Source organism: Equus przewalskii, chromosome 26 (assembly GCF_037783145.1).
Source record: "Equus przewalskii isolate Varuska chromosome 26, EquPr2, whole genome shotgun sequence".
Classification (NCBI taxonomy): domain Eukaryota; kingdom Metazoa; phylum Chordata; class Mammalia; order Perissodactyla; family Equidae; genus Equus; species Equus przewalskii.
In genome coordinates, this window is record NC_091856.1 from 1,602,555 (window position 1) to 1,621,093 (window position 18,539).

General features: G+C 38.2%; 1 protein-coding gene across 12 annotated transcripts in view; it reads right to left on the reverse strand.

Moving 5' to 3' along the window:
• The window catches only part of RNF38 (ring finger protein 38), a 161,324-nt gene that overhangs the window by 13,533 nt on the left and 129,252 nt on the right, over window positions 1–18,539 (reverse strand). For all 12 annotated transcript variants that reach the window (XM_070595742.1, XM_070595741.1, XM_070595738.1 and 9 more), the window contains 2 exons: window positions 3,860–4,027; window positions 2,188–2,358 (listed from right to left, as the gene is read on the reverse strand). In XM_070595742.1, coding sequence (XP_070451843.1) covers window positions 2,188–2,358; window positions 3,860–4,027 — 339 coding nt within the window. The remainder of the gene's footprint in view (window positions 1–2,187; window positions 2,359–3,859; window positions 4,028–18,539) is intronic.

The window sequence follows — 18,539 nt, forward strand, 5'->3', positions numbered from 1 at the left end:
CTGACCTACTCATAGGATTTTCAGACAATTAACCTTTAACAGATAAAATCAAACATGGAATATAAAGATCAGAACCAGGGCTAAATGGGGTAAGATATAGCAGGTATTATACTATAGTAGAAAGCTATGGGCTTTGGCATTAGACAGACTCAGTGCTGTAACTAATCAGCCATGTGACTTTTGTATAAATTACTTAATCTGACCCTCAATATTGTCATCTACAGAACTGACATGTTCATAGCCTACTTCAAGTGTGTTGTGAACACTGAGACAATGTACAAAAGCACATAATGCTATGCAAAGCACACTGCACATGTATTTAAAAATAGCTTTATTGAGATATGATTCACATACTATAAAATTCACCCTGCCAAGGGGTACAATTCAATGGATTTTAGTATATTTATGGAAGTTGTGCAATCGTTACCCCTAATTCCAGAACATTTTTATCCTCTCGCCCTCCAGAAAACAAACCCGTGTCCATAGCAGTCCATTACGCATTTCCCCCCAGTCCTCCCCAAGTCCTGGACAAGCACTACTCTATGTTCCATGTATAGAGATTTGCCTATTCTGGACATTCTGTATATATGGAATCATGTAGTCTGTGGCTCTTGCATCTGGCTTCTTTCACTTGGCATGATGTTCTCAAGGTTCATCCATCTTGTAGGTTGTGTATCATACTTCATTCTTGTTTATCCATTTATCAGCTGATGGACATCTGGATTGTTTACACTTTTTGGCTATTAGGAGTAATGCTACTAAGAACATTTGTGCACATATTTTTGTGTTGATGTTTTCAATTTGATTCTCGTGGGAACATGTATTTAAATGTTAGTCTGACTTCCTCCCCCAGTTAGACAAGAGCAACAAAGTATTCAAATATAACTAATTACTAACACTTTAATTTGGAAGCTTATGTATGCTTGAGAGAAACAACAACTGGGGACACTACGACAACACAAGTGAATCTAACTTTTGATTTGGCTATGTGATTGGACGTTTTAAAGAATTCCAAATTCAGATATAAGTGATGGCTAAGTTTTGTTTTTGTTTTTGTTTTAAAGATTTTATTTTTTCCTTTTTTCTCCCCAAAGCCCCCCAGTACATAGTTGTATATTCTTCGTTGTGGGTCCTTCTAGTTGTGGCATGTGGGACGCTGCCTCAGCGTGGTTTGATGAGCAGTGCCATGTTCGCGCCCAGGATTCGAACCAACGAAACACTGGGCCGCCTGCAGTGGAGTGCGCGAACTTAACCACTTGGTCACGGGGCCGGCCCTGCTAAATTTTGTTTTAATCTTGAGTTCCCAGGTACTGGAAGCAAAGGAACATCTTGGCATGAATCCTGTCCTGATTCTAATATAAGATTTTCTTGTAATAGTTTTAACTGTCCAGATTAGCCAAGCTTCTATTATAATTGGCTTCTATAGGCTGCAGGAAGAGTAGTCCCCCTTCCTGAGACCAAGCATGGTACATAAACCCTTGGTCAAGAACGCTTAGGCTCTGCTAGAACCAACTGTCAAGTTCCTTTCCCAGGGCTGAAATCTTCCACTCTAACCATTTCCATGTTCTCTCCCTTGTTCTCCCTTAATGCTTCAGGGTTCGGATGTTCAACCGGCCCTGTCCAAAACACAACTGGGCCTTCTTCCTGTGCCCTTCCTTCCACTTACAGTACTTCCTCCTCGAGCCCCTGAAATAATACATCTCTCAGCAATATTCCAGCCCCAGGAGAGAATTAACTATATTAACAGACTATCTTATCTATGTTTCATCAGAACATAGTGGAAAAACAGGTCTTCAGAAAAAACAATTGAGGCTCAGAGGGTTACTTTACTTGCCTAAACAAATATAAATACTATTCTTAACAAGTATAAACAATTTTATATTTTAATTTTCCATTTTAGAAACACATAAAAAGAAAAACCTGAACTAAATTTTTCTTCATTTACTTTCTGAAGGACTGCAGATATGAAAGAACAAATTTAAATTAGACAAGTGACATGTAAAATATCTAGAAAAATTTAAGAAACCAAGACAATTCTAGATAAATATCTATGCTAATTAATGTCTGCGGATTCCTTAATTAAGAACCAGAAGAATGCCTAAGACATAGTTTTTAAATGGTAACAACTTACATCTACTAAATTAATCTGCCTGTGAAAATTAAAGATATAAGAGTAGAGATACCTACCGATCGTGATTGCTGTGTTTGGAAAGGGACAAACTGGCCCGGTGGTGGCAAATGAGGAGGATGATGGGGAGAAAGGTGAGGAGGATGTAAGAGAAATGGATCACTAGAAATAAGGGGTGGGAACGCAGCATATGGTACTGGTAAGTGCTGAACTGAACATGCTTGAAGCATCTGTAAAGAGAAACCATTATTTTTTGTTAAAAGTATCAGAATATATAATTAATTTTTTTTAAGGTTTTATTTTTCCTTTTTCTCCTCAAAGCCCCCCGGTATATAGTTGTATATTTTTAGTTGTGGGTCCTTCCAGTTGTGACATGTGGGATGCTGCCTCAGCATGGCCTGATGAGCGGTGCCATGTCCGTGCCCCAGGATCAGGCGAAATCCTGGGCTGCCAAAGCAGAGCACGTGAACTTAACCACTTGGACACGGGGCTGGCCCCTATAATTAATTTTTTTAAAAAACTATAAGTGAGACTGAAATGTCATTGCCATATCCCCCCCGCCCCAATCACACCAAAATGTTTTAATAATCTCTATTAACAGTGAAATACTAGGGTATTTTTGCATCTATTAGTTAGATACTTGGAACTAATTATTCTGTATTTTATATAGTTCTTACAAATCAGTCAAAACATCGCTTTTACTTCAGCCCTTTAACACCTGTGACATGGGGGAAAGTGCTGCATGGAAGAGGAATGTGTCACTACTTGGTTTAAGATGTAGCAGACACTACTGCTTTCCAAGAAGCTCTCCTTTTCAATCTTGCAGAAAAATTTTTACTTCTAGGATTTTCAGATTTATAAGAGTCCAATTTACAACTAGGTGCCTTATGGTCTCTCAATTTTTTAGTCTGCTAATTCAGCACACTGGTTCTATAATCTATCATTGAGAAACCAAGCTTTGAGAGATTAATCTGTTAATCTGTTGTTGGTCTTTACATGTGTGTGTTTGTTTTAAACTCACATTCAGACAAGGGTATTAGGATTATATTTAGATTTGGCGAAGTGCCTTACTTAGAAGACATTATTGACCTTAGGCAAATCATTGAAATCATCCGGATTTCCGAGACCTCATTTGTGAAGTGAGGAGGGTGGACTGGGAACTGGTAATTAAAGGATAAAGCATAAGGTTAGGAGGCAGAAAGAAGCGAGTATGAATCCCTGCTCTCTCATAATAATTGTCTGATATTAAGCAAGTCATTTTCATTTCACCATCTAGAAAATGGGGGTACCGTTTTCATCACAGGCCTCCCATAGTGAGGAATAAATAAGACCAAGCATTCAAAGTACCTGTTAAAACCTAATAAGTGCTGAGACTATTAGTGTTGATCACCGAAGTCTCTAAGACTTTGCTACTAACTAGTCTAATATCCTATGTCAAGACCCCACAGCCAACCTTTATCAAGGATTAATTATAAACAGTACCAATATATGAGGAAACACGTTTTGACCTTCAGGATATTCAAATACGTATAATTTAATTAACGTAAAAAAACGCATCAAGTTTTAAAGCCAAGTTTATTAAACTGATACTATAAGGATGCTACTGAGATTTCTGTTGCAGTAAAATTGCCTTCTGTACTTGGAAGCGAAAAGCTACAAAAGGCAGTCTCTTCAATTTTGTTTGCTTATAAACACACTTAGCCATTCTAAAGAGGGAATGCACAGACTTACTGGAGGAGGCACACTACAGACGGGGAGGTGCTGTCCACTGAAAACCACAGAGCATCCTGGGACCTGCTGTGTACTGCAAGCAGGGATATGCTGGCCTGTGCAGAGTGGAATCCCATGTGGTGCCACTGTCGTTACTGTGTAAGAAACGGGAACGGTGCCCTGATGGAGCTATTAGGAAAGAAAAACAGAATTTTAGAACTTCAGTTGTTTGGGTAAAACATCAACTATTAAAAATTAAAATCTGGGCATTTATTGATTCCTCTCTCAACTGCACAGATTTTCACAATGTACTTCCTCCAACAGTTTCAACCATAATATTGTCACTGTATAGGAAAGCTGACTGTTTCAAGAGTAGTATATGATGTCCACAGAACTGGGACTAAACTCTTACCTCAACAAGACTTGAAAAGTCCAGAAGAATAATAAATTGCTACATTAACTCTTCTAGCTTGCTTTATAGAGCAGAAAGCTTTTCTAAGGAGGAAACTTTGAACAACGAAACCTTATATCTTCTAATACCTCACCACATCCAACAGGAAAAAAATTTTTGTTTAATTGTAACTACTGAAACAATGTAAAGTAGTATTTAAAAAGTTAAATAATTTCTCACTCTCTTGGCCAGCCTTATTCCCATCCTGCCTACCCTGAGGCAAACAATGTCAATAACCTATCCTTCTACATCTTTCTCCATGAGCACAAAAACATATACAAGCATGATTACCCACAAATTGTTGTCATGTTCATTTGTTTTTGCTTTCTTAACAGAAATGAGATAACATTATCCTGCAGCTTACTTTTTTCAATTAATATGGTAGATATCTCTTCAAAGGAGTTAAAGGCAATTCATTCTTTTTGATACCAGCTGGATACTTCAAGTACAATCCCTTAATACAGCCCTGTCATTCATACACTAATGGATTCAAGTTGTTTTCACTCTTTTGCCAATATAAACAGAAGCCTAAAAAATCTCATTGAACATACATCCCTACGTATTAGTAGCTTCATTTATTTCAGAGGGATTCCTGGGTAAAAGGGTGGATGTACTGTAAACTTTTGCAAAAGGCTGGATGGAGTTAAGTCACAACTCCAACAACAGGGCCCATTTCCCAGCACCTCCAGTCAAGGTGGATACACTTGCAGTACAGCCTGCTGACCTACCTGAAGAAGAAAGAAACAGTAACAACATGCTTGCTTTAACTTTGCACTTCTCTGATCAGAGGTTAAGTATCTTTTAATATTTTTATTAACCATTTAGATTTCCTTTTCTGTAAATAATCTATATCCTTTGCTCACTGCCCATTTTCTATTAGGTTGTCTGTCACATTCATTTATAGTTTTTTTTCCCCCTCTTTTTTTTTGAGGAAGATTAGCCCTGAGCCAACATCAGCTGCCAATCCTCCTCTTTTTGCTGAGGAAGACTGTCCACTTTACATGTGGGATGCCTACCACAGCATGGCTTGATCAGTGGTGCCATGTCGGCACCCGGGATCTGAACCAGTGAACCCCGGGCCGTCGAAGCGGAATGTGCAAACTTAACTGCTTCGCCACTGGGCTGGCCCCTATAGTTTTGTTTTTTAATTAGAGATACGGGGGGATGGCCCTGTGACACAGTGCTATGTGTCACATGCTATGCTTTGGTGGTCCGGGGTTTTGCCGTTTGGATCCTGGGCACGGACCTAGCACTGCTCATTAGGCCATGCTGAAGTGGTTGCCCCACATGCCACAACTAGAAGGACCCACAACTAAAAATATACGACTATGTACTAGGGGGCTTTGGGGAGAAGAAGGAAAAATAAAATCTTAAAAAAAAAGATACACGAACTTATTGCTTGTTATGTCTAACAAAAATATCTTCCCAGTCTATGTTTTATCTTTTGATAAACCCTTTAACAGTAAATTTTATCTTTCATGATCTTATATTTTTTTACTATAGTTAAAATGTAGCTTTTGGGTTTCCTCTATTGATGAGGTTATACAAATGTCCTCCTAAAATTTCTAATACTTTTATTTATTTATTTAAAGATTGGCATCTGAGCTAACAAACTGTTGCCAATCTTCTTTTTTCCCCCTCAAAGCGTCCCCGACTCCCCCCAGAACATAGTTGTGTATTCTAGCTGTGAGTGACTCTGGTTGTACTATGTGGGACACCATCTCAGCCTGGCCTTATGAGTGGTGCCATGTCAACACCCAGGATCCGAACTGCCAAAACCCTGGGCCACTGAAGCGGAGAGCGTGAACTTAACCACTTCGCCATGGGGCTGGCCCCTTACACTTTTATTTTTTACATTTAATTTATACTCCAACTAAAACCTGTTTTTGTTTATAGTGTGAAGTAGGGCTCTAATATTTTCTTGCAATTATACCTGTTCCATTTACTAAACCATCCTTCTTCCTCTAAACTGAAACACCAGCTTTTTTCCATTCAATAACTTCTCACAAATACTTGGATCTATTTTGTGCCAACTTGTGCTGTTTTAATTATAGAATCTTACTAGAAAAGTTAAGATGAGTAAGGCAAATTTCTCCTTGTTATCGTATTTTCTTTTCATTTTATTTTGTGGCCATTTTCACACCTTTATTCTTATGCAAATAAACTCAATTTTATCCAGTTTCAAAATGAACTGGTATCTTGATTTATACTAATTCAATTGTATTAAATGTTCTGTTATTTTACAAAAGACATAATTTTACCTTAAGGCTTTTCACTGGAATATTATGCCACCACATGTTCAATACTGTGGTACTGTTCTTCAAGAAATTAGCTTTCATGGGGCCAGCTCCATGAGCAAGTGGTTAAAGTTCCATGCACTCTGCTTCAGCAGCCTGAGTTCGAGGGTTCGGATCCCAAGCACAGACCTATTCCACTCATCAGCCATGCTGTGAAGGCATCCCACGTACAAAATTAGAGGAAGATTGGCAGAGATGTTAGCTCAGGGCAAATCTTCCTCACCAAAAAGAAAAAAGTTTTCTTTATAAATTGGCTAGTGCTAATAACGAGAAAAGTTACTAATTTTTATTTATGTATCTTGAATCTAACAACCTTACCAATTTCTTTATGCTATTTTTAAACACTAAAATCTATTTCCTTTCCTACGTATACAACTATATCTGCTAAGATTCAACACAATTATTTACTTTTCTTGTCTTTTCACTTTACTGATAAAGACTCTTCAAAAATGATACTCATAGGTACCTATCATATATATCTGATTTTAATGGAAATGTACACTGAATTTCTCTTTATGTTCTGGATCCTAGTCCTTTCTCAGAAATAGTATTGTGAATATTTTCTTCTGGGCAGTGGCTTGCTTCTTCACTTTTAAAATATCTTTGGATGGGCAGAAATTTTTTATTTTAATGAAATCCAATGTCACAGTTCTATCAATGGCTAGTACTTTATATATCCTGTTTAAGAAAAGTTTGCCTACCTCATGAAGACAATCTCCTTTATTATTATTCTTTTACCTTTCACATCTAGATCTAGAACCTAAATTTATTTTTGTGTATGATATGAAATAGGAGCCGAGGTTCAAACTCATCCACGTGGATATCCAGTGATTTCCATACCATCATTAAAAATGACCTTCTTTTCTTTCCTTCAATTCCTTTGTCAAAAATTAAGTGACCAATATACGTTTAAGTCTATTTCTGACAATGAACACAAGTTCTTTATTTAATGAAGTTTAATTCATCAACAGTTCTCTGTACAGTTAGTGCTTTTCCTATGTCTTATTCAAGAAAGCCTTCCCTATTTAAGGTCATGAAGCTACTCCTATGTTACTTTGTTAAAAGCTTATAGTTTTGCCATTAACATTTATATCTTTAATCCACCTGAAATTGAATTCCATGAATAGTATGAGATAAAGGATCCAGGTTCATGTTTTCATTTGGATACCCAATTGTCCAAGCATCATTAATTAAGAGTTTGTCTTTTCCCAACTCATCCATAGTCATATTTCATAAATGTGTTGGTTCATTTCTGAGCTGTATATTCTATTTCATTAGCCTATTTAATTATTCTGGCATAAACGCCTTCATTACTACAGCTTTTTAAGTCCTAATAACTGGAAGAGCTACTCTGCCCACCTTGCTCTTCAGGATTACAGACCAGTGGTTCTCTTAACTGCAGCATGCAGCAGAGCCACCTGGGGAAAGGCTGCTGTGTGGTCCAAACCCAGAGTTTCCAATCGGTAAGTCTAGTGGACAGTCTGACATTGTGCATTTCCCACACGTCTAGGTGATGCTGCTGCTGATCAAATAAACGATCCAGGACACACTTCATCTTAGCGACTCTAGACCAGAGTGTCAGCTGGCCAACTATTTCATAAAGGGCCAGAAAGTAAATGTTTTAGGCTTGTGGGCCATCCTGGTCTCCACACAAAGCAGGCATAGACAATAAACAAATAGGCATAGTTGTATTCCAATAAAACTCCATAAAAACAGCCAGCAACAGTTTGCCCTCTTCTGCTCTAGATGATTCCAAGTCCTTTAAAACGCCAGACAAACTGCAGAATCAGCTTCTCAAGTTATACCAAAAACTTACTTAAAATTTACTTGGGATTATACTAATTCTACATATTCTATATGTCAGCTTTGACAATGGACAGTTTTTACAAAATTGGATCTTTCCAATCAGATCTCTCAGTATTTAGATTTTCTTTAAACTGCCTCAACAAAGGTTTATAACCTTCTACGTAGAGGTCTTGAACATTTTTTGTTAAGACTGACTCTTAACTTCCTTCATATTATTTTGATTTTTCAATGGTACCTTTTTTTCTTTTGAGAATTTTTAAATTTATTTATTTGCTGAGGAATATTTACCCTGAGCTAAAACCTGTTGTCAATCTTCCTCTTTTTGTATGTGAGCTGTTACCACAGCATGGCCACTGACAGACGAGTGCTATAGATCCACACCTGGGAGCTGAACCTGGGCCACCAAAGTGGAGCACACCAAACTTAACCATTAGGCCAACCAGGGATGGCACTCGATGGTACTTTTTAATTTGCATATTTATTAAGAATTTCAAACATGCTCAATAGTAGTATAATGAATCTTCATATCCACCACCTAGAATCCAAAACCATTAAACCATAGCCAATCAACCATCAACTTCTCCCTTTCCTGTACTTTGTTGAAGCAAATCCCAAGAACCCATCATTTAATAGATATTTAAGCACATAGTTCCAAAAAAAAGAATACTTAAAATAACCATGATAGCAGTAACAATATACTTAAGAAAAAAGTTCCTTAAAAATATTAAGTCACTGTTCAAAATTCCAATTGTCATCAATATCATAAATGATTTTTTCAGTTTCTTCTTCTTCTCAACCAGGATCCAAAAATGGTTTACATATTGCAATTAATTAGAACATCTCTTTAAATTTATAGTTACCACTTGTAGGTCTCCTCATCTCTATAGCTTACCTGTTGAAAAAACTGGATTGTTAAATGTAAATATATCTTTTAAAAAGCACTTTTTAAATTATTTTAGATTCTGGTATAAAGAAATACAACTGATTGTTGTATACTTGTTTTTGTAACCTATCAACCTGCTCAATTCTTAATTCTAATACTTTACCTAAGATGCTTTGGGATTTTCTATCCATATAATCATTTCCTCTGCAAATACTGATGGTTGTTATTTGCTCTTTTCTTATTCTTATAACCTTTCTTTTTCCTGCCTTCTGTCCTGGCTGAGCCTCCAGAACAATACTGACTAAAAGTGGTGATAGTGATCATCCTGGCTTATTCCAGGTATCAGCAGAAAAGCACTCAAAGTTTCACCATTAAATATACTCTTTAAAATAGGTTATCTGAACTCACCCTAGGCCTGCTTCTATTGGTTTTCACTTATAGTCCTTCTTTCTTCATGTACCTGATTAACTTTGTTTACTGCTTACTGTCCTTGAAAACTTATTTGAGGGAATTCTTTGATAACTAGAATGAAGATTCCTTCCTCCAAAGATAATTTGCATGTTTTCTACACTTCTGTGGTCTCAAATACTTTAAACATTTCACAGACTGATGTGAATCTGGATGCAAATTACATTTCCTTCTGGTCACTCTTATCCTGAGGATACAGCCCTTTAAGCTGCCAACTTACCTCAGGAAGACTCTCCTATGTAGGAGGAGACTCCTTAAACTTAAGTGGTCTTTGATTTCTGTCCCCTTTGCCTCCTGATAGACTTAACATTGAAGTTCAAGTTGCACAAATGAACAAATGCCCTCAGGACAGAACTAGCATCCACACTCTCCCTTAGATTGTGACCTGGCAATTCGTTCTGATCTTTAAGCTCCTTTGATCTTAAATTTTAGGATTTTTTTTTTTGAGGAAGATTAGCCCTGAGCTGACATCTGCTGCCAATCCTCCTCTTTTCTGCTGAGGAAGACTGGCCCTGAGCTAACATCCGTGCCCATCTTCCTCTACTTTATATGTGGGACACCTACTATAGCATGCTTGCCAAACGATGCCATGTCTGCACTCAGGATCCCAACTGGTGAAACCCCTGGCCGCCAAAATGGAACATGCACACTTAACCACTGCGCCACTGGGCTGGCCCCTAGGATATTGTTAATATTTTATCTATCATACTCAGTTCTCCTTCAGCAATGGGAATACTCTCAATTACCTTGCCTAGAGATCTAGAAAATAAAAGTCCCATTTCCATATTTTTTAAGACCTCTTATTAGAAATGACGGCTAGGATTGCTAGGAAGATGGCAGAGTTGGCGGACTCTGAACTCACCTCCTCTCACATACACAACAAATTTACAACAATTGGAACAATTACCCGAGAGAGAACTGGAAACTGGTTAAAAGAACCTCCACGACAAGGGGAGAGTGCTGACTGAGGTGGAAGAGGCAGAAGTATCTTTCTGGAAGGAAAAAAGCCATATTCTAGAAGTGGTGCTTCATGACCAGGAGCAATGTTAAGGTACAAAGCTTTCCCTAGAGAAGCTGGGGATCTGAGCGGCACAGCTTTGCCACAATAAGCAGCACTTAAACTCAGCACAACCAAGATGAGTGTCATAGTATCTGGCTTTCCTGCCTATTAACAACTACGGGAATACTTCAAGAAAAACTACTGAACACAGAAAAAGTCTGTGCTTGAAGGGCCCACGTATAAATTCACCCATTTTGGAAAGCAAAACAAATCACCAGAAAGAAGCGTTCACAGTCCTTTGGTGAAAACAGACTCACTTGATAGGCTCTGGGTGTATCTTAGGGAGGTAGGAGGCAACTGAGGCCACCTCCCCAGAGACTGAGACATTGGCGGCAGCCATTACTGTGACCTAGTACAGGCACGCTGACACACATGCTGGTAGACGCCATTGGAGTTCTTCCCCTGATCTGTTAGCGCAAGGGTGTGCCCTGTACACTAGAGCACAAATTTCATGCAGTTCAGCCAGGGCAAGCAGCCCACCCTAAGGACGGGCCCCACCTACCAGCAAGCCCTCAGGCAACTTGTGGGCCTGCATAGGCAGATGTGTGGGATCCCTGCAGGAGGGCAAGTTGGTCCACCTTTGCGGGGCAGGGTGTGCATGAGGGTAAGGCCCACACTGGCAGAGTGTGTGGGGCCTCTGCAGCAGGGCGGGTGGGTCCGCTTCAGTGTGGTGGGGTAGGTGCACGGGGCAGGACTACGTGGACAGGGTGTGTGGGCCTGCAGGTGGTGGGGCTTGTCAGCTGCAGCAGACTTGTGCTTCTCAAGCAGCCATACAGGGATCTGCCCCACCTTCCAACGCCTGGAACAACTGTGTGCTGCCAGGCCCAGGCATGGGCCCACCCAGTTACACTACTGAGACAGCTGACAAAAGCCTTGCAGGATGGAGGACTACAGCAATTGTGAGCCCCTGTGCAAAGCAACCAGCCATGCTGGGGGCCTACTCACTTAACAGAGAAACTGCAGCACGAATGTGTTATCAGACCTTGCAGCCAACTGTGCTGGGGGTCCCCATGCCTGATAAAGTGACTGAAGGGACCACAGCAGCTGCAGGCAACTGAGCATTACAACCAGCCAGCCAGGGGGACAGTCCAGCTTCCCTGTGCACCTGCAGCAAGAGCAACCCTGCCACAAGAGAAGGACACATGTAGCCCACACAGAGGACGCTCCTGGAACATCTGGAACAAGTAACAAGGTGAAAGCACCCCGTGGGGCCTCGTAAGGCATCTCTTACATAAGGCCACTTCTTCAAGATCAGGAGATGTAGCTGATCTACCTAATAGATAGATATAAACAAGACAAAGAGGCAAAACGAGGACACAAAGGAATATGTTCCAAATAAGGGACTAGGACAAATCCTGAGAAAAAGAACTAAACAAAACAGAGATCAACAATCTACCTGATAAAGAATGCAAACTCATAGTCATGAAGATGCTCACTGATTTTGGGAGAAGAACAGATGAATACAGTGAGAACTTCAACAAAGAACTGGAAAATATAAAAAAGAAACAATCAGAAATGAAGAATACAATAATGGAAATGAAAAACTCAATAGAAGGAATCAATAGCAGAGGAGATGATACAGAAGAATGGATCAGAGCTGGACGAAAGACTAGAAGAAATTGACCGAGATAAACAGATAAAAGAATTAAAAAGAGTGAGGACAGTCGAAGGGACCTCTTAGACAACATCAAGCACACTAACATCCATATTATAGGTGTCCCAGAAGGAGAAGAGAGAGATAAAGGGGCAGAGAATCTATTCAAAGAAATAATAGTTGAAAACTTTCCTAATCTAAGGAAGGAAACAGACATCCAGGTACAGAAAGCACAGAGAGCACGAAACAAGATAAACCCAAAGAGGCCCACACCAAGACACCTTAATTAAAATGTCAAGAACTAAAGAGAAAAAGAGAATCCTAAAAGCTCCAAGAGAAAGGCAACAAGTTACATACAAAGGAAACCCCAGAAGGCTATCACCAACTTCTCAGCAGAAACCTTACAGGCCAGAAGGGAGTGGCAAGATATATTTAAAGTGCTGAAAGCAAAAACTTGCGGCCAAGAACACTATCTGGCAAGGTTGCTATTCAGAATGGAAGGACAGAAAAAGTTTTCCAGAAGAGTAAAAACTAAAGGAGTTTATCATGAATAAATCAGCCTTACGAGAAAAGTTAAAGGAACTTAAGTGGGAAAGAACAGACCACAAGTAGGAATAAGAAAATAATAAAAAATCAAATCAAATCAAATCACAAATATACAGTAAAGGTTAGCAGATCAACCACCTAGAAAGCTAATATGAAGGTCAAAAGACAAAAGTACTAAAATTATCTATTTCCAAGACAAGAGGTTAATGGATACATACACACAAAAAAAGAGATTAAATATGACATCAAAAACATAAAATGTGGGAGGAGGGCAATAAAAGAGTACAGCTTTTAGCAAGAGATCAAACTGAAAAGACCATCAACTTAATACAGATTGCTATTTATGTAGGTTATTATATGTGAACCTGAGGGTAATCACAAACCAGAAACCTAAAATAAACACACAAAAATGCAAAAATGCAAAAGATTATAAGAGAATACTATGAAAAACTACAACAACAACAAATTGTATAATCCAGAAGAAATGGATAAGTTCTTAGAATCATACAACCTTCCAAAACTGAATCAAGAAGAAATAGAGAATTTGAATAAACCAGTCACCAGTAAGGAGATTGAAACAGCAATCAAAAAACAAAAGTCCAGGACCAGCTGGCTTCCCTGGTGAGTTTTACCAAACATTCAAAGAAGACTTAATACCTACCCTTCTCAAATGCTTCCAAAGAAGTGAAGAGGAGAGGAAGCTTCCTAACTCATTCTATGAAGTCAGCATCACCCTGATACCAAAACCAGACAAGGACAACACACAAAAAGAAAATTACAGGCCAGTATCACTGATGACATCAATGCAAAAGTCCTCAACAAAATACTAGCAAACTGAATACAACAATACATTAAAAAGATCATACATCATGATCAAGTGGGTTTCATTCCAGGAATGCGGGGATGGTTCAACATCCACAAATCAATCAACATGATACACCACATTAACAAAATGAAGAATAAAAACCACATGATCATTTAAATAGATACAGAGAAAGCATGTGACAAGATACAGCATCCATTTACAATAAAAACTCTGAATAAAATGGGTATAGAAGGAAAGCATCTCAACATAATAAAGGCCATATATGACAAACCTACAGCTAATATCATTCTCAATGAAGAAAAACTGAAAGCTATCCCATTAAGAAAAGGAACTAGACAAGGATGCCCACTTTCACTACTCTTATTTAACATAGTACTGGAAGTCCTAGCCAGAGCAATCAGGCAAGAAAAAGATATAAAAGGGATCCAAATTGGAAAGGAAGAGGTGCAACTGTCACTATTTGCAGATGACATGATTTTATATATAGAAAACCTCAAAGAATTTACCAAAAAATTTTTAGAAATAATAAGTGAATAAAGTTGCAGGATACAAAATCAACATAGAAAAATCAGTTGTGTTTCTACACACTGACAACGAAGTGGGAGAAATTAAGAATACAATCTCATTTACAATTGTGACAAAAAGAATAAAATATTTAGGAATAAATTTAACCAAAGAGATAAAAGACCTACACACTGAAAACTATAAAAGATTGTTGAAAGAAAGTGAAGAAGGAGCCAGCCCTGTGGCTGAGTGGTTAAGTTCGCGCACTCTGCTGTGGCGGCCCGGAGACTCGCCAGTTTGAATCCTGGGTGTGGACATGGCACTGCGCATCAGGCCATGCTGAGGTGGCATTCCATATGCCACAACTAGAAGGACCCACAACTAAGAATATACAACTATGGGGGTCGGCACAGCGGTTAAGTGCGCACATTCCACTTCTTGGTGGTCTGGGGTTAGCCAGTTCGGATCCTGGGTGCGAACATGGCACCACTTGGCAAAAGCCATGCTGTGGTAGGCGTCTCATGTATAAAGTAGAGGAAGATGGGCACGGATGTTAGTTCAGGGCCAGTCTTCCTCAGCAAAAAGAGGAGGATTGGCAGTAGTTAGCTCAGGGCTAATCTTCCTCAAAAAAAAAAAAAGAATGTACAACTATGTACTGGGGGACTATGGGGAGAAAAAGGAAAAAAATAAAATCTTAAAAAAAAAAAAAAGAAACTGAAGAAGACACAAAGAAATGGAAAGACATTCCATGCTCTTGGATTGGAAAAATTAGCATAGTTAAAACACCCATACTTCCTAAAGCAATCTGCATATTCAATGCAATCCTTATCAAGTTCCAAAGACATTTTTCACAGAAATAGAACAAAGAATCCTAAAATTTATATGGAACAAAGGACCCTGAATAGCCAAAGCAATCCTGAGGAAAAAGAACAAAGCTGGAGGTATCACACACCCTGATTTCAAAATATACTACAAAGCTACAGTAATCAAAACAGCATGGTAATGGTAGAAAAACAGACACTCAGGTCAATGAAAGAATCAAGAGGCCAGGTATAAATCCACATATCTATGGACAGCTCATTTCTGACAAGGGAGCCAAGAACATACAATGGAGAAAGGAAAGTCTCTTCAATAAGTGGTTGGGAAAATTCGACAGCCATATGCAAAAGAATGAAAGTAGACCATTATCTCATGCCACACACAAAAATTAACTCAAAGTGGATTAAAGACTTGAATGTAAGACCTGAAACCGTAAGACTCACAGAAGAAAACACACGCAGTACGCTTTTTGACATCAGTCTTAGCAGCATATTTTCAAAGACCATGTTTGACCAGGTAAGGGAAACAAAAGAAAAAATAAATAAATGGGACTACAGCAAACTAAAAAGCTTCTGCACAGCAAAGGAAACCATGAACAAAATGAAAACATAACCCAACAACTGGGAGAAGATATTTGCAAACCATATATATGACAAGAGGTTAAAATCCAAAATAGATAAAGAACTGATACATCTCAACAACAAAATAGCTAACAACCTAATTAAAAAATGGGTAAAAGATGTGAATAGACATTTTTCCAAAGAAGATATACAAATGGCTAACAGGCACATGAAAAGATGTTCAACATCACTAATTATCAGGGAAATGCAAATCAAAACAACAATGGGATATCACCCCACGCCCATCAGAATGGCTATAATTAACAAGACAAGAATTAACGTGTGTTGGAAAGGATATGGAGAAAAGGGAACTCTTATACACCGCTGGTGGGAAGGCAAACGAGCGCAACCACTATGGAACAAAGCATGGAGATTCCTCAAAAAATTAATAGAACTACCATATGATCCAGCTATTCCACTGCTGATATTTATTCAAAGAACATGAAAACATGAATGCATAAAGATACATGCACCCCTATGTTCACTGCAGCATTATTCACAATAGCCAAGACTTGGAAACAACCTAAGCGCCCACAAAGGGACAAATGGAAAAAAAAAATATGTGCTATATATACACAATGGTATACTACTACTCAGCTGTAAAAGAAGATGAAACCTTGCTATTTGCAACAACATGATTGGAACTTGAGGGCATTATGCTAAGTGAAATAAGTTAGAGGGAGAAAGTCAGATACCATATGATGTCACTCATAAACAGAAGATAAAAACAACAACAAACATACACATAGATACAAAGATTGGACTGGTGGTTACCAGAGGGGAAGGGGGGAGGGAGACAGGTGAAAGGGGTCACTGGGCACATGTGTATGGTGATGGATGGTAATTAGTCTTTGGGTGGTGAACAGCATGTAGTTTACACAGAAATCGAAACATGATGTACACCTGAAATTTATATAATGTTATAAACCAATGTTACCTCCATAAAAAAAGACATCAAACATTTCACTACAAAAAAAATTAAAAAAAGAAATGATGACTAAATTTACAGTTTCTGCAACCATTAACAAAATAAAACATTTTCCCTTTATACTGATGAAATCAATTACCTTGAAAGATTTCCTAATGTTTACTTAACCTGCACTGACAGAATAAACTCTAATAATCATTCTTCCAATAATTCTAATAGACTCTCTTACTGTATCACCAGCTATGGTTTACTATTTAAAACACCTGCATCTGTCTTCCAAAGGGAAACTAGCTGACAGCCTTCTTCCGTGATACTGTCTATGAGGTTTTATTATAAGGTTACGTACGCAAGCTTCACAAAGTATACTTGGAAGCTTTGTATCTTTTCCTATAATCAGGAATAGTTTAAATTGGAATTTTCATTTCCTTAGAGATTAGAAAGAAGTCAGATGTAATTTCTGAAGACAAGCTTTTTATTATGGCTTCAATTTCTGCCATGGCTATTGGTCTGTTCAGGTTTTCTACATCTTGGGTTGTTCTGGTATTTACTTACGTAATTGTTTCATTTCTCCATATGCAGACGCAATATATAATTTTTTTTTTTAAAGATTTCATTTTTTCCTTTTTCTCCCCAAAGCCCCCCGGTACACAGCTGTATATTCTTCGTTGTGGGTCCTTCCAGTTGTGGCATGTGGGACGCTGCCTCAACGTGGTTTGATGAGCAGTGCCATGTTCACGCCCAGGATTCGAACCAACGAAACACTGGGCCGCCTGCAGCGGAGCACACGAACTTAACCACGGGGCCAGCCCCCCAAGACATAATTTTACATAAATGAGATCTGACTTTTCCTTTTCTCTCTTTGGTTCCATGCCTAACCACCTTCCCCTTCCCTTCACTTTAGTACCTACCTCTCAGGCCTAGTATATATTTCTCCATACTTTTCTCTGTGTTCATACAGTTCCATCTATATACATACATTTAATTGCCATGCTTCACAAAATAAGACATAACACTTTCCTCAATTTTGCTTTTCTTGTTCAACAATATGTTGCAGATATTGCTCACATTGCTGGCATAATTCTAATTAATTCTTTGTAATCGTTACATTCCATGGTATGGAGGTATAATTTATTCTGTCATTCTACTAATGATAAGCAGTTTTATTCCTATTTTCCATTTCTATGAATCTGTCTATGCTAGACATTTCATATAAATGGAATCATACAATCTGTGGCCTTCTGTGACTGGCTTCTTTGACTTAGCATGTTTTAAAGGTTAATCCATGATGTAGCATGAATCAGTACTTCACTACTTTTTGAGTGAATAATATTCCATCATATGGACATACCATATTGTATCTATTCATCAGCTGATCAACATGTTATCGTTTGCTTTCTTTACATTTAATTTGCATTTAGGCACCACATCAAATTCTTTTAAACTAGAATCTCTTGTGTTTTCCTCTACAATTATATGACGAGGGGGAGAAAGATACAATTATTTCTTTCATTCTTTTATATCCATTACTACATTGTCTTATTGCATTTGGCAGAACTTCTAACATAAGATTAAATAAAAATGGATAGAGCAAGCATCTCTCTGGTTGCTGACTTGTCTCTCACGGATCAGCATACTTGCTGTTTTATTCATTGTATTTAACTAATTTCCTTCTTGTTCTATTTTATTAAATTTTAACTGACTTTTTTTCAACATCTTTTGATGTAGTACAGTTTTCCTTGTATTTGTTGAGGTAATGTGAGTATTTTCATATTAAACTATCCTCTTACTTGAAATAAATCTTAATTGGTCATATGATATTCTTTTTTTAAGACTGGCACCTGAGCTAACAACCATTGCCAATCTTCTTTTTTTCCTGCTTTTTCTCCCCAAATCCCCCCA